The sequence below is a fragment of the Ornithorhynchus anatinus genome, chromosome 15, assembly GCF_004115215.2.
Source record: "Ornithorhynchus anatinus isolate Pmale09 chromosome 15, mOrnAna1.pri.v4, whole genome shotgun sequence".
In the NCBI taxonomy this organism is placed as follows: Eukaryota; Metazoa; Chordata; class Mammalia; order Monotremata; family Ornithorhynchidae; genus Ornithorhynchus; species Ornithorhynchus anatinus.
Window position 1 is genome coordinate 10,144,677 of NC_041742.1, and position 16,526 is coordinate 10,161,202.

General features: G+C 48.5%; 1 protein-coding gene across 1 annotated transcript in view; it reads left to right on the forward strand.

Annotated features, from left to right (window-relative positions):
• Positions 1-4,836: 4,836 nt before the first annotated feature.
• The window catches only part of TEKT3 (tektin 3), a 28,708-nt gene continuing 17,018 nt past the window's right edge, over positions 4,837-16,526 (forward strand). Inside the window, exons 1-3 of the mRNA XM_001506182.5 lie at positions 4,837-4,973; positions 9,254-9,860; positions 13,574-13,657. Of these exons, the coding sequence (XP_001506232.2) occupies positions 9,282-9,860; positions 13,574-13,657 (663 nt within the window). The 5' untranslated portion in view covers positions 4,837-4,973; positions 9,254-9,281. The remainder of the gene's footprint in view (positions 4,974-9,253; positions 9,861-13,573; positions 13,658-16,526) is intronic.

A 16,526-nucleotide genomic window follows, 5' to 3' on the forward strand; every position in this document is an offset into this window, starting at 1 on the left:
GAGGCCCAATCCCTATTTTTTTTGAGTTTGCTTGATTCATTTTTGACTCGTGGCATCATCACCTTATAAATATTCAGTCTGCTCAGTTTATTTCTTTTGATCATCCTAGTATAAAGAGATTTATGCTTGTTTTCCCCACTGGAGAATAAATACATTATTACGGACACTATCACTGCTATTACTATTATTACTCTATCACCACCACAACCAACAACCATCATGAGAAACACCGTGGCTCAATGGATAAAACCCGGGCCTAGGAGTCAGCAGGACCTGGGTTCTAATCCTGGCTCCACCACTTGTCTGCTGTTTGATCTTGGGCAAGTCACTTAACTTCTCTGGGCCTCAGAGACTTCATCTGTAAAATGGGGATAAGAGTGTGAGCCACACATGGGACAACCTGATTACTTTGTATCTACCCCAGGGCTTAGAACAGTGCTTGGCACAGAGTAAGTGCTTAACAAGTACTGTAATTATTATTATTATTTCTACTACTCCTCATTAGAAGCCAATTAGCGCATACCTTAAATACACACTAGGGTGAAAATATCCACCGCTGGCCAGACAAGAACTCTCTACGCTTCACTAATGTTTCTCGGTTTTCCTTAATAGACTCTGTTCCAAACGCCTAGCCGGCAAAAGCCATAAAATACAAAAACGAATAAAAAGGAGATTAAATGCTGTACCAGGAAAAATATTTGTTCAGTGAGATCTAAGTGAAAGAAAAATCCTGGGGACAAGTAAAACCTGAAATAATGTTTTCACGTAGGCAACCTCGAGCCTCGTTCACTTATTTTGTCGGTGGTGGATTGTAGTCAGCTACAACTGTTTTCATTTTCTATGGAAATGTTGAGGGCGTTGGGGGAAGGATATCTCAACCCTAGTCTAAAGGTTTTGGCGAAGAGAGGTCTCTATTAGGGATCTCGGAGTTTTGCGAGAAATTCCTGAATTTATAAGCATCGCTTCTTCGATCTTGTGGGTAGTGCATCGAGGTAACATGGATATGCTTCAGGGTCTGGCAGTGTTTCCATTGCAGTTCAGACTGGTTACAGCCATTTTATCCACTGTCTGGGTAATAAATTTTAGCCTCTCTTCCATTTACAGGGTTTGAAATTCTCAAAGCATATTTCTCCCCACGTTTAAATGGCCTTGAAGTTCAAGAGAAACGGAATCCTTAGAACTCGGCTTCATTGGGAGAAGTAGCGTGGCTCAGTGGAAAGAGCATGGGCTTTGGAGTCAGGGCTCATGAGTTCGAATCCCAGCTCTGCCACTTGTCGGCTGTGTGACTGTGGGCAAGTCACTTAACTTCTCTGTGCCTCAGTTCCCTCATCTGTAAAATGGGGATTAAGACTGTGAGCCCCACGTGGGACAACCTGATTCCCCTGTGTCTACCCCAGCGCTTAGAACAGTGCTCGGCACATAGTAAGCGCTTAACAAATACCAACATTATTATTATTATTTACGCTTATTTAACAAAAATGTTCCTTTTTGGTCAATTATCTAATCAATTGAGCCATCGCAGTACCTTACTGTGGAGTTGGTAGACGCGATCCCTGGCCTCAAAGAGCTTGCAAACTGGAGTGGGGTGGGAGATAGACACTAAATTAAGTTTCAGATTGGGCACACCCATGGAGTTTAAATAAACGTACACTTCTTCCTCAAGGTGGAGAGCTCTGGATCCACCTCCTAGTGTCACTGACCTGGCCTGGTTCCGACAGGACGAACCACACCATCCTTAGTCCACGTGGAAGAAAGTCTCAAGCCTAATGGAAAGGACTTGAAATAGGTCAAAAAATGGAATAAAACTCAAATCCACTGGAATACAAGGAGGAGTTGACCGCCACCCGGGACCCAGCTAAGTGAACCCAGCACAACAGGCCTTGAAAATGTCAGACCAGGGGGAGAAGGTGACATCACGTGTACTGTTTCAGGTAAGCGGCGTAACACGATGACCTCACGGTCACTATTTTGTGGAAGCAGGAAGAATCTGGCCCATCTTTGAGGATTTCTGCGGGAGGGAACCCCCGCTCCCCCCCCCCCCCCAGCTTACTTCAGAGCCTTTTCAGTGCCCTCCCACATCGTTGTGAACTTGGGCACCACGTCTAAGCTGCTGAACCTGGCAGCAGGAACTAAGATGGAGGGAGTTTAGGGGGCTGAAAATGAAAATATCAGCCCAAAAAAGTGTCAGGAGCCGAATTCACACCAGACGGGGAGGAGGCCAGGTGAGAACGGGACTAATGAATGACCATCCTACCTGTCCCCAAATAATAACGGCCAAGGATGGCAAAGAGAGGGGGTTTCTGTTTTCTCGGGCAAGGAAACCGTGGGTTTCTAGCAACTTCCACCACTTGAATCGAGTTATTGAAGTTTGAAAGTAAGCGTGGTTTACTGCTCCATGACCTCTGGGAACTTGACTGAGTCTAGAGTTTGACTGGTTTGGAGAGTGTGCATTTCAGAACTTCCCTCTCTATGGACTGACTCAGATGGGAGAAACTGAGGCTTCCTACCCTTTTCTGGCAAAACAGCCTCAGAAAAGCGTTACAAAAGACCGTGACTCTTTCTCCTCCCTGTTTCTGATCGGGTACAGTCTTCAGGAAAACCCAGGTGAAAAGTCTGAGGCTGTTACAAGTGTTTAGGACTCCCCACGGTGAAGTTCACTGAAAGAGAAAGGCTTTTTTATTTCCCTCTCCGTCTATATCACAACCTCGCAGTCCAGCAGTTGAAGGACAAGGAGGTTTTTGTGCCTAAACTTGGATGGGAAAATCTATCCCCCTTTCATTAATGCCATTGAAAATAATGTCTGTGTTGCTACGGCACGATGAACCAGGTACCGGTTCTGCTCCGTGCGAAGTTAGTCGAGGCTTTTATTTATATTTTCTTTTCTTCTCTAACCACCTTGTGGCATTGGAGGTTTGAAGTGACAGGTCTCTGCCCACCTCCTCTTTGTTTACAAAAGGGTTGGAGCCAAGATAACTGAATAGGTTATAAAGACGTAGAAAGTCTTTCCGGGCTCGTGCGAATTAACCGCCGTGCTATGGAAAAATCTAACATTTCAGGCCAGGAAGATAAGGAGGCGGAACCCAAACCAGTCCATACATCAGTGGCTTTCAAGGTGGACTTCCAAAATCCAGCGTGGCTCAGAGAAGCAGCGAGGCTCAGTGGGAAGAGCCCGGGCTTGGGAGTCAGAGGTCATGAGTTCGAATCCCCACCCTGCCCCTTGTCAGCTGTGTGACTGTGGGCAAGTCACTTCACTTCTCTGGGCCTCAGTGACCTCACCTGTAAGATGGGGATGAAGACTCCGAGCCTCACGTGGGACAACCTCATTCCCCCGTATCTACCCCAGCGCTTAGAACAGTGCTCTGCACGCAGTAAGCGCTTAACAAATACCAACATTATTATTATTATTATTGTTTTAAGAAAGGACCCACTCCCACCTGCCCTGTAAACTCCTACATAAGATGTGTGCTTACGAGGGAAGCAGCGTGGCTCAGTGGAAAGAGCCCGGGCTTCGGAGTCAGAGGTCACGGGTTCGACTCCCGGCTCTGCCACTTGGCAGCTGTGTGACTGTGGGCGAGTCACTTTACTTCTCTGGGCCTCAGTGACCTCACCTGTAAAATGGGGATTAACCGGGAGCCTCACGTGGGACGACCTGATGACCCTGTATCTCCCCCAGGGCTTAGAACAGTGCTCGGCACATAGGAAGCGCTTAACAAATACCACCATTGGAGAAGCAGCGTGGTACAGTGGAAAGAGCCCGGGCTTGGGAGTCAGAATTCATGGGTTCGAATCCCGACTCTGCCCCTTGTCAGCTGTGGGACTGTGGGCGAGTCACTTCACTTCTCCGGGCCTCAGTTCCCTCATCTGTAAAATGGGGGTGAAGACTGTGAGCCTCACGTGGGACCACCTGGTTACCCTGTATCTCCCCCAGCGCTTAGAACAGTGCTCTGCACGTAGCAAGCGGTTAACAAATGCCAACATTATTATTATTATTCTCTGTGCCTCAGTTACCTCATCTGTAAAATGGGGATTAAAACTGGGAGCCCCACGTGGGACAACCTGATCACCTGTTTCCCCCAGCGCTTAGAACAGTGCTCTGCACGTTGTAAGCGCTTAACAAATACCACCATTCATCTCCCCCAGCGCTTAGAACAGTGCTCTGCACACAGTAAGCGCTTAACAGTTACGAATATCATTATTCAATAACGGCATTCTCCGTTCCCGCCCACTTCTATCCCCCAACAAAAAATTGTTGACGGAAGACAGTACGACGGAAAATTACAATCATCTGGTGCTGTGGACTAATGGGGGGAACGTGGACCTGGAAGCAGGAGACCTGGATTCGAATCCTGGACCCACGACTTTTTGGTTTTTATTTCTATGAAGTGCTTACTAGGTGTCCAGCACTGTTCTAAACGCTGAGGTACACACAAGGAAATCAGGGTGGGCACAGTGCCGGGGTGGTATGGGAATCCTTGTCAGCTGTGTGACCGTGGGCAAGTCACTTAACTTCTCCGTGCCTCAGTGACCTCATCTGTAAAATGGGGATGATCTGTGAGCCTCACGCGGGACAAACTGATTACCCTCCATCCGCCCCAGCGCTTAGAACAGTGCTCTGCACTTAGTAAGCGCTTACCAAATACCAACGTTACTATTACGACACAAATGGTTTTTCTCCTCCTCGGTCTACGCGGGGTAGCCGTTGCTAGGGGCGAGGTGCGTCCATGGCAACGGCGCTCCCCGGTCCCGCCCCCGGCGGGCCAATAGGAGTCGGCGGGTCGGGGCTGCGCGGCCGCCGATTGGTCGACGCCGCTGTCGGTCACAGCCGAGGGGGCGGGGCCGGGCGCCGGCCGAAGTCGAGCGCGGATCCTCCGCGGCAGCAGGAGGGGGAGGAGGAGGAGGAGGAGGGAGGCAGGACCGGCTGGGGAGCATCTCTGCCATCCCCCCGACGCCCCAACGACCCCTCTGCCAGCCAGGTAATAGAAATCACCATCATCACCATCATCATCATCACCATCGTCATCATAATAATAGCATTTGTTAAGCGCTCACTAAGTGCCTGGCTCCGTTCTAATAAGAATAACGTTGGTATTTGTTAAGCGCTTACTCTGGGCAGAGCCCTGTTCTAAGCGCTGGGGGAGATTCAGGGGAATCAGGTGGTCCCACGGGAGGCTCCCAGTTAACCCCCATTTTACAGGTGAGGCCCAGAGAAGCGAAGTGACTCGCCCACAGTCACACAGCGGACAAGGGGCAGAGCCCGGAGTCGAACCCGTGGCCTCTGACTCCGAAGGCCGGGCTCTTTCCCCTGAGACACGCCGCTTCCCGAAATAATAATAATGTTGGTATCTGTTAAGCGCTCACTGTGTGCAGAGCCCCCTTCTAAGCGCCGGGGGAGATCCGGGGTAAGCGGGTCGTCCCACGTGAGGCTCACAGTCTTCATCCCCATTTTACAGGTGAGGTCACCGAGGCCCAGAGAAGTGAAGTGACTGGCCCACAAGCACACAGCCGACAAGGGGCAGAGCCGGGAGTCGAACCCGTGACCTCTGAGTCCGAAGCCCGGGCTCTTTCCAGTGAGCCACGCCGCTTCCCGAAATAGTAATAATGTTGGTATTTGTTAAGCGCTTACTATGTGCAGAGCACTGTTCTAAGCGCCGGGGGAGATACGGGGTAATCAGGGCGTCCCACGTGAGGCTCCCAGTCTTCATCCCCATTTTACAGGTGAGGTCACCGAGGCCCAGAGAAGCGAAGTGACTCGCCCACGGTCACACAGCCGACAAGGGGCAGAGCCGGGAGTCGAACCCGTGGCCTCTGACTCCCAAGCCCGGGCGCTCTTGCCACTGAGCCACGCTGCTTCGAGACTGAGGATATGGTATTCGTTAAGTGCTCACCAGGTGCCAGGCACTGTTCTAAGAGCCGAGGTAGAGGATGATAATTATTAATAATGATGATTATTATTATAGTATTCGTTAAGCGCTTACTAAGTGCCGGGCACTGATCTCAGCGGCGAGGCAGATGATAATAATAATAATAATGGTATCTGTTAAGCGCTCACTAAGTGCCGGCCACCGTTCTGAGCGCTGAGGTAGATAATATTAATTATGGTATTTGTTAAGCGCTTACTATGTGGCGGGCACCGTTCTAAGCGCCGAGGTTGATGATGATAATAGCAGAGTACAAGCAGATTGGGTTGGACACAATCCCAGTCCCACGCGGGGCTCATCGTCTCAATCCCCATTTTACAGATGAGGTGAGTGAGGCACAGAGCAGTGAAGTGACATGTCCAAGGCCACACGGGCGACAAGTGGTGAAGCAGGGATTAGAACCCACTACCTTCTCCCGTCCCCAATTTGGCGCAGTTAAAAACCGAGTCACCCACTCCCTCCAATGCCTGCCGTATCCCTGGCCCTTCTCCCCAAATCCAGCCACAAAAAATGCTGCATCTCAACTCTCACCCCTCCTCCAGCCGCCCTTTATAATAGTAATTATTCGGTAATTAAACCCGTCTCCATGTACACACAGGGGCTAAATGCATTAGGGCCTTCTCAAGGTCACGATCGTTTTTTAAAGGAGACGAGGTTCGAGGAAGCTGTGACTTCCTTTGTCTCCAAATCCCGTTCCCGGAAGTTTTGGAAAGTTCGCATGCCCACCCCGCACCCCCCGAGCAATGTCCAACAAATCCCTCAGTCAGTCATATCGATCGAGTGCTTACTACGGGCAGACCCCCGAACTGAATCTGTCTCACTTTCACCCGCAGCTCTTCTACTAGCAGCGTGGCTCAGCGGAAGGGGCCCGAGCTTCGGACTCCGAGGTCATGGGTTCGCCTCCCGGCTCTGCCCCCTTGTCAGCTCTGTGACTGTGGGCCGGTCCCTTCGCTTCTCTGGGCCTCGGTGACCTCATCTGTAAAATGGGGACTAACTGGGAGCCTCACGTGGGACAGCCTGATGACCCTGTATCTCCCCCAGCGCTTAGAACGGTGCTCTGCACAGAGTAAGCGCTTAACAGATACCAACATTATTATTATTTTGGGAAGCAGCGTGGCTCAGTGGAAAGAGCCCGGGCTTCGGAGTCAGAGGTCACGGGCTCGACTCCCGGCTCTGCCACGAGTCGGCTGTGTGACTGTGGGCGAGTCACTTCACTTCTCTGGGCTTCGGTTACCTCATCTGTAAAATGGGGATTAACTGGGAGCCTCACGTGGGACGACCTGATTACCCTGTACCTCCCCCAGCGCTTAGAACAGTGCTCTGCACATAGTAAGCGCTTAACAGATACCAACATTATTATTTATAGACTTGGGCACGCCGCCTCCTTTTCCTCAGCCGCTGGCTTGGCCGCTCCCCGGAGCTTCCGCTGTCCTACGGCCGTGCCGGGCAGGAAATCTCGGGGTCCACTTTCACCAGTAGCTAGAGCGGTGGGAGCCCTCGACGCCACCCTAGCCCATGCTCTGTCTGCAAGAGTCCCACCGTCCAGATTCATTCAGTAGTATTTATTGAGCGCTTACTATGTGCAGGGCACTGTACTAAGCGCTTGGAATGGACAAATCGGTAACAGATAGAGACGGTCCCTGCCCTTTGACGGCCGCGCAGTCTAGTCCAGATCACAGCGGAGAGGCCTCCATCACCAGGATGTCAGCGGGGGACCCCCGTTACCCTGTCCGTCAGTCAGTCGAATTTATTGAGCGCTTACTAATAATGTTGGTATTTGTTACGCGCTTACTATGTGCAGAGCACTGTTCTAAGCCCTGGGGTAGACGCAGGGGAATCAGGTTGTCCCACGTGGGGCTCGCAGTCTTAATCCCCATTTTCCAGACGAGGGAACGGAGGCCCAGAGAAGTGAAGTGACTCGCCCACAGTCACACAGCTGACAAGTGGCAGATCCGGGATTCGAACCCATGGCCTCTGACTCCGAAAGCCCGCGCTCTTTCCACCGAGCCACGCTGCTTCTGTGTATAGAGCACAGTACTAAGCGCTTGGGGAGAAGAATATAACGATAACGGGCACATTCCTTGCCCACAACGAGCTTACGGTCTAGAAGACAAGCACGGAAGAAGGCCGGAGATAGTGGTCGGTGACAATAAATCCCTTTCCTTCCCCCACCTACTCTCTCCCCCTCCCCTCATTCTTCTCCCTTTGTCATCACTTTCTGAAAGTCTGAACAATCTAGACTCTGTTCAAATCTATCCCTCTGGCCCACCTTTAAATGAAATAGTAATAGTATTTAGGCATTTACTGCGTGCGGAGCACTGTAATAAGCGTTCGGAAAGGGTACCATAGAATTGGTAGACACGCTCCTTACCCTCAGTGGGTTTTCAGTTTAGGAGGGAGTCAGCCTTTAAAATAAATTACAGATCGGAGAAGCAGCAGAGTAGGAGGGATATGTACCTAAGTGATGTGGAATTGGGGGTTGGGTGAGTTTCAGTGCGTTTAAGGGGTACAGACTCAACTACGTAGGGAATGCGGAAAGGAGGACGCTTAGGATGGGAAGATGAGAGGTTAGTCAGGGAAGATTTATTGGTGGAGATGAAATTTTAGTAGAGAATGGGGAGAGTATTTTTCCCTTGGCTATGAAGCGAAGAAAGTTGCAGGCCAGAAGTGCCCGGAGAAGGGGTCAGTGGCGAGAGAGACAAGATCGAGGTAAAATAAGTAGGTTGGCGTCAGGGGAACAGAGTGTGCGGGGAGGATTGCGGTAGGAATCGAGCAAGGTTAGGTAGGAGGGGGAGAGCTGATTAAGTGACTTACCCAAGGTCACGTAGACAAGGGACAGAGCCAGGATTAGAACCCAAGTCTCCAGACTCCTGGGCGTGTGTGCTCTCCTCTCAACCATGCTGCTTCGACGAGCTGGCCCGTGCTCTTGAGTGGAACAAGGCTTCACATCGGTTGTATTGATCGGAGGCTCCGGACAGCGAGGATCCAAAGTCATAAAATGAGGAGACTCGTAAATCGGGCTTTAAAGGGAAGGACGAGGGAGGGTTCTGATCCCGTCTCCTCCACTTGTTTCCTGTGTGACCTTGGGCCAGTCACTTAACTTCTCTGTACCTCAGTTCCCTCACCTGTATCATGAGGATTAAGACTTCGAGCCCTACGTGGGACGGGGACTGTGTCCCACCCGATTATCTTGTTTCTACCCCAGCGCTTAGAGCAGGGCCCGGTACATGGTAAGCACTTAACAGATACCACGATTTTTATCACGATTATTTTTAAGAAGATGATTTCACCAGGCTGGTTATTCTTAGTGACCTTGTTTGTTTTGGTTTGTACAGGAGAGATTTCCAAGAGTGATTTTTCACCATGGAACTGTTAGGCTCTACCTTAACGGCAACTTACGCCCACCCCAGACCGACATCCACCAGTTTCCTGCCGGCCGTCAGTGCCATGGCATCCAGTTACAAGGACCGTTTCCCTCACTACTCTCTGACCCAAAGCTTGAGTTTACCGTGGAGACCAAGCGCCTATTATAAAGTGGCGTCCAACGTGCCTTCGTTGGCTCCGTTTTCTAAAAGCTCTCGGGGGTTATCCGAAAGCAAGATGCTCCCCTTTATTTCCAATAGAACGACCCTCTTCACTAGGTATACCCCTGACGATTGGTATCGATCCAACCTAACCAACTACAAAGAGTCTGAAACGTCCCGACACAACGCTGAGAGGCTGAGGGTGGAAACGTCGCGGATGATCCAAGATAAAGAGCAGCAAACGAAAAAAACCCAGTCAGACAGCACCAAAAATCTGGGCGAGCGAGTCAACGACATAGGATTCTGGAAATCAGAACTCACTCACGAGATGGATGAAATGATTGGAGAGACCAATACCCTCTCCGACGTCAAGAAGCGATTGGAAAGGGCCCTGGCCGAAACAGAGGCCCCTCTTCAGGTAAATATCTATTCATTCGGTCGTGTTTATTGAGGGCTTACCGGGTGCAAAGCACCGTATTGAGCGCTTGGGAGAGTACAGTAAAACAATAAACGGATATATTCCCTGCCCACTACGAGCTCACAGTCAAAGTAGCAGTTTGCCAGGGAAATTCTGTAATCGATATACTGTAATCTAGGAGTCCGCTTTCCGGTGGCTATTCAAATACTGACTTAAATTTCAGATGAACCGTGTAATGGTAGAAGGCTTTTATCAATACATTCTTGGCTGAGTTCGGGGTTAACAAAACCTTCATCATCTGATCCACCTACTAGAGGTCAGGTTTTCCAGATCAGAATAGAATCACCCCACAGTTTCTCTTCCACATCTTTCAGAACCCGGAAGATCTGGGCTCGCGGTGTACTGATTTGACAATCTCATATTCCCGTCTCTCAGATGTTGTTCATTCATTCAGTCGTATTTACTGAGCGCTTACTGTGGGCAGAGCGCTGTACTAAGCGCTTGGAAAGTACAGTACAGCAATAAAGGTCTTGATTATTTACCTGAGACGGTGAGCCCCATGTAGGACTGGGTCTGACCTGAATACTTGTTTGTACCTCAGCGCTTAGAACAGGGCATGACACTTAACCGGTGCTTAACAAACACTGTCAAAATTAACACATTTATCACCACCGCATGATTAACTTGAAAAATACAAGGGGAACGCATCATTATTTACTGGATGCCATGAAATGAGTATCTTAGAACTCAATTTCAGAGGACTGTGCAAATTTTGGCCAATTAAGCTCATCCCACCTCCAGACGTTACCCATATTTCAAATATGGAAAAATGAGGCTAAAATGTTAAGCCACAGGCCCTAGCCACCAACTCAGGTAACTGGGTCTTTGAGGGCTAAACCTATTTGTCCGAAAGGCCACTTTTTAGGTTGAATCTGCTTGGGTAAGTCTAAATCTAGGCCCCTACCTAATAACGGCAGGTAGACGGGAAAGGTCACCACCCGCTCAATCTCAAGTGTCCTGACAACTCTTCCTCTGGCTGATGGACAGAGAGCATTTCAGGATCTTCTAGCACTGACTCCTGTCTCCCCACTCTGCTTCCCCTTCCCCCGCAACAGAAAAATCCCAGGGAGGACCCTTCTTAGAGTCGGGGAAAGTTAGCAGCGAGGGAGGGACGGGGGTGCAGCTCAGATACGCTTAGAACCCCAGGAAGCGGTTGTCAGTCAAACTGACCGATTCCTCGCCAAAAATTAGTCAAGCCTGAGGGCGCAATCTCACGGAAAACTACAAACTTAAGCCAGCGCTTCTGGATTCCAGCACGCCGAAATGTGATGAAGAGTTCTACTATATTCCTCCGAAACTCTGTTGAGGTTTTGGTTCCTCAAGAGAGTCCTTCATTCTCCAACTGGTGTTTGAGAAAATACACTTTTAGCTATGAAACCTGCCTCTAAATTCCCCATCTAATGGCATTTCCCTCCCCAAACCTTAAACGGTCCGTGTGACTCTTTTCTACCCCGCTTAAAAGCTCACGTTGAGGACCGTCTTGGCCCGTAGCGACGTACAATGCCCAGAGCTGCCGTGAGCACTAAAGCGATCCCAGAACAGGCACAATAGCGAGGTTCCCGGCCCATTTGGAGATCTTTTGGGTTTCTGCCAAAAGGATCATACTCTCCCAAGTGCTTAGTACAGCGCTTGGCACACAGTAAGCGCTTAATGAATATTACTGATTGATTTCATAGCTCCTGCCGAGTTCAACGCCTGACTCAGGACACTGATCCAAGGTTTTAAGGTTGCATTTGTGTGGAGGGTGGAAGAGAGTGGGCTGGAACGAGCAAGTGAGATTCCCTGTGCAAAAGTGTTTTTTTTTCCATTCCCAAGGGTCCAAATTTCAAGAGTCCTCGTAAATCTGGGGTTGCCATGGTTCTGAAGCAAAGCCGTCGTATCAACTCCCCTAATGTTGCTGGCTAATGTACGAGACATCGGCACCCTGTTAAACTGGGGGTGTCGGCGGGACTTCCAAGTAGAGCCCTTCTGAAGGCAGGAGGAAATGTGAGAATGAAGTGAAGGAGAAAGATCAAGGCTGGAAAGGGAGATTTGGGACTTATCTGGTAGCTGAAGGTGTAGGAGCAAGTGAGTTCTCCAAGGGAGTGAGTGTAGACGGAGAAGGGAAGGGGATCCAGAATTGAGCCACAGTTTGAAGCTGGGAGGCAGAGGAAGAGACAGCTAAAGTGACTTAACTAAACTTAACATGGCCAAAACAGAGCTCCTCGTCTTCCCACCCAAACCCCATCTTCCCTTTGATTTTCCCATCACTGTAACAAAACTACCATTCTACCTGTCTCATAAACCCATAACTCTGGCATTTTCCTCAACTCATCTCTCTCATTCAACCCACATATTCAATCTGTCACCACATCCTGTCGGTTCTGCCTTCCCAACATCACTAAAATTTGCCCTTCTCCTCTCCATCCCAACCACTATCGTGCTGATCCAAGCACATATCCTATCCCACCTTGACTACTGGATCAGCCTCCTTGTTGGCCTCCCTGCCCCCGGCCTCTCCCCGCTCCAGTCCATACTTCACCCTGCTGCTTGGATTATTTTTCAAAAAAACCATTCAGCCCATGTCCCCCGCACTCCTCAGGAACTTCCAGGGGTTGCCCATCCATCTCCACATCAAACAGAAACTCCTCACCGTCGGCTTTATAGCACTCATTCACCTTGCCCCTTCCTAACTTTGCTGAGTTCCTATTACAACTCAACACTCTCTCTGTACTCTTCTAACACCAAACGGTTCACCGTACCGCGATTTCATCTATATCACCGATCCCTTGCTCTGATCCAGCCTCTGGCCTGGAACCTCCTCCCCCTTCAAATCTGACGGAAAAACACTCTCTCCATCTTCAAAGCTTTATTAAAATCACATCTCCTCCAAGAGGCCTTCCCTGACTAAGGTCTAGTTTCCCTTACTCCTTCTCCCTTCAGCATCACCCTCATACTTACAGTTGTACCCTTAATTCAGCCCAAGTATGTCCGTATCCGTAATTTATTTTAATGTCTGTCTCCTCTTCTAAACTGTAAGCTCCTTGTGAACAGGGAATGTGTCTTCCAACTCTGGTGTATTGTGCTCTCCCAAATTTTTAAGTGCAATGTCCTGTTAATAAATACGATCGAGTGATTGATTTAAAGAGGGAGCTGTCGGAGAAATGGGAGAATCGGGAGAAAACAGTGTCAGTGAAGCCAAAGTTAGCTAATGTTTCCCGGAGAAGGAGGTGGTCCACAGTGTCAAAGTCAGCTGAATGGAAGAAGGGAGATGGGGTAATAACTGGAGGGAGCCGTGGGGTCAAGAGAGATTTAAGGATAGGAATTTACACGTAGGAATTTTGACAAGCATCCACTTACAAAGTTTCCAAATATCTAGTACAATGCCAAGTGCAGTTAAGAAAGAGATCTCATTCGGTAAGATTTTGTAGCTTTCTCGCTTCCAACTTTCCGTTCTTTACTTGAGATACTAGGAGAAGCAGTTCTGATTTAGCCTAGGATATATTCATTTTACTACTAAATCACTTATTTTTGAGACACTGGAGTTGATTTCTTCTGCCTTAAAGACTATAAAGTAGTGGTTTATGTAGTTTATAGGAAAATATCAGAGCAAGATAACCCTGTAATTAAATTCAAGTACTAATGATTCCAATGGTTTTTTGTTGTATTAAAAGGTAGCCCAAGAAAATTTATTTCACAGAGAGAAGAGGATGGGTATCGATCTAGTTCATGACGATGTGGAAAAACAATTGCTAACGGTAAGTTTTTGTTGCAACTCTCTTAGAGAATGGGATGCTTAAGTATAAAATGAAAATTATTATAATATGCAAGAAGAGTTACCAACGAATAGGCAGCTCAGCAAATCTTTAACTAAGCAAGGTTTTCCATTAAATAAATGGCTGGTTTTATAAATAGCATTATTATTATTATTAACTTGATTAATGGTCTAAGTGATTCATAGTAGAAAAAAATAAACTGAAAATAACGATCACTGAAGAAATGAAGTGAATTTCATAGCTTATTATACTAGAATCTTTTGGGAGTGTTTGGGGAGAGGAGTGTGGGGATCTATTAAATGTTGTCAGAAAGTGGAAATTTACTCGCCTTAATGTTTTGCTCATTAAATATTTAGTCTTGAGATTTTTCTTTCGAAGTTTGTTTTCATGATGTTAAACATACTGCACCTATTGAGTTAGGCCCTGAATTTATATTTTACTTGGAACGGATTTTCCAGCGCATCTAAACTGGCACAAAAATAAACTCACAAGTATATTGAGAAGCAGCGTGGCCTAGTGGAAAGAGCAGGGGCCTGGGAATCAGAGGACCTCGGTTACTAGTAGGCGCTTACTATGTGCCAAGCACCGTTCTAATTACTGAGGTAGATATAAGTACTGGGGTTGATACAAGTTAATCAGGTTGAACACAGTCCCCGACCCACCTGGGGGCTACAGTCTTACTAGGAGGGAGTAGGGTTTAATCCCCATTTTACATATTTCGCTGAGGCACAGAGAAGTTAAGTGACTTGACCAAGGTCACACAGCAGATAAGTGGCGGAGCTGGGGTTGGAACCCAGGTCCTCTGACTCCCAGGACCATGCCCCTTCCTACCTCTCCTCCCTTCTCTCTTTCCACCGCCCACCCCGCACGCTCCGCTCCTCGGCCGCCCACCTCCTCGCCGTCCCCCGGTCTCGCCCATCCCGCCGTCGACCCCCGGTCCACGTCCTCCCGCGGTCCCGGAACGCCCTCCCTCCTCACCTCCGCCAAACTGCTTCTCTTCCCCTCTTCAAAACCCTCCTTAAAGCTCACCTCCTCCGAGAGGCCTTCCCAGACTGAGCTCCCCTTCTCCCTCTGCTCCCTCTACCCCCCGCTTCACCTCTCCGCAGCTCAACCCTCTTCTCCCCTCTTTCCCTCTGCTCCTCCCCCTCTCCCATCCCCTCGGCACTGTACTCGACCGCTCAACTGTATATATCTTCATTACCCTATTTATTTTGTTTAATGAGACGTACATCACCTTGATTCTATTTATTTGCTATTGTTTTAAGGAGATGTTCTTCCCCTCGATTCTATTCATTGCCATTGTTCTCGTGTGTCCGTCTCCCCCGATTAGACCGTAAGCCCGTCAAAGGGCAGGGACTGTCTCTATCTGTTACCCATTTGTCCATTCCAAGCGCGTAGTACAGTGCTCTGCACATAGTAAGCGCTCAATAAATACTGTTGAATGAATGAATGAATGCTCTTTCCATTGGGCCATGCTATTTCTGTAGATGTTCATGTGACATGAGTCCATGTCAAAAGACCTCTGCCCTGTTTGCCTCTCAGTGGGCAAACAGTCTGTTTCGCACCTATTATTACCTTTAATGCTCATTCTCTGGCTTGGAAGTCTGGGAAAGAGGGCCAGTTTTTGAGCCCCGTTCACCATTATTGGGAAATTCTTCCCTCATGTAGACAAAACCTAAGAGTTCAGGCATAGATTCCCAAGAAACCTTTACATAAAATAAGCCTTATAAGAAGAAGCATGTCATAAAACTTCTTTTAATCATTGGAGCGTTTACTGTGTGTGTAGAGCACTGTATTAAGTGCTTGGGAGAGTACAGTGTAACATAGCTGGTAGACATCGTTCCCTGCTCACAAAGAGCTTTTAGGCCAGCTGCATTTAGGGAAGCAGTGTGGTCTAGTGGAAAGAGCACGGGCCCGGGAGTCAGAGGACCAGAGTTCTAATCCTGACTCTGCCTATTGTTCTGCCAGTTTCTAGCTGTGTGACTTTAATAATAACAATAATAATGTTGGTATTTGTTAAGCGCTTACTAGGTGCAGAGCACTGTTCTAAGCCCTGGGGTAGATACAGGGTCATCAGGCTGTCCCACGTGAGGCTCACAATTTTAATCCCCATTTTACAGATGAGGTAACTGAGGCACAGAGAAGTTAAGTGACTTGCCCACAGTCACTTAACTTCTCTGTGCCTAGGTTTCCTGAACTGTTTAAGGGGGATTCAATACCTGTTCTCCCTCCCACTTGAGACTGTGAGCCCCCTGTGGGACAGGGACTGTGTCCAACCTAATTGACTTGTACCCACTGCAGCGTTTAGAACAGTGTTTGACACAGAGTGAACGCTGAAGTACCACCAAACGACCAGGCAAACACCTTACTTCTTTGTAATCTTGATCGTGATACTTTTGAAATCTAGAAGAGAGGGGGCAGGCTGTTAATTCTCTCGTTCCAGGGGTGCTTCAATAGTTGAGAACTATAGCCCCCCCAAACTGCCCCTTTATAACGCCTCTCCCTCCACTATTTGAACTGCTAGATGATGTTCTCAGCCAGGCACACAGTGACCTTTTCCTCCTATTGCAATCCTAGTGTCCGCCAGCCCTTGGAGCAAGAATTTCAAAGATGTTCCCATACTTTACATACCATAGTAGTGTAATATACTGTAAGATAAGCCAGACCTCTTGGCTGGAAGGTCTTGGGTGTCTATTCATTTGTACCATGACCCAAAATACATCCTTCAGCAGGATTCCAGCCTGGATCTATTGGCCTGGAAAATATATGTGTGTGTGTATGTGCCTTCCCTGATTTTATTCAGCCAAATTTTCTTTCTACAGATATTAAAAAAAGTTTAACCTTTTTCTGT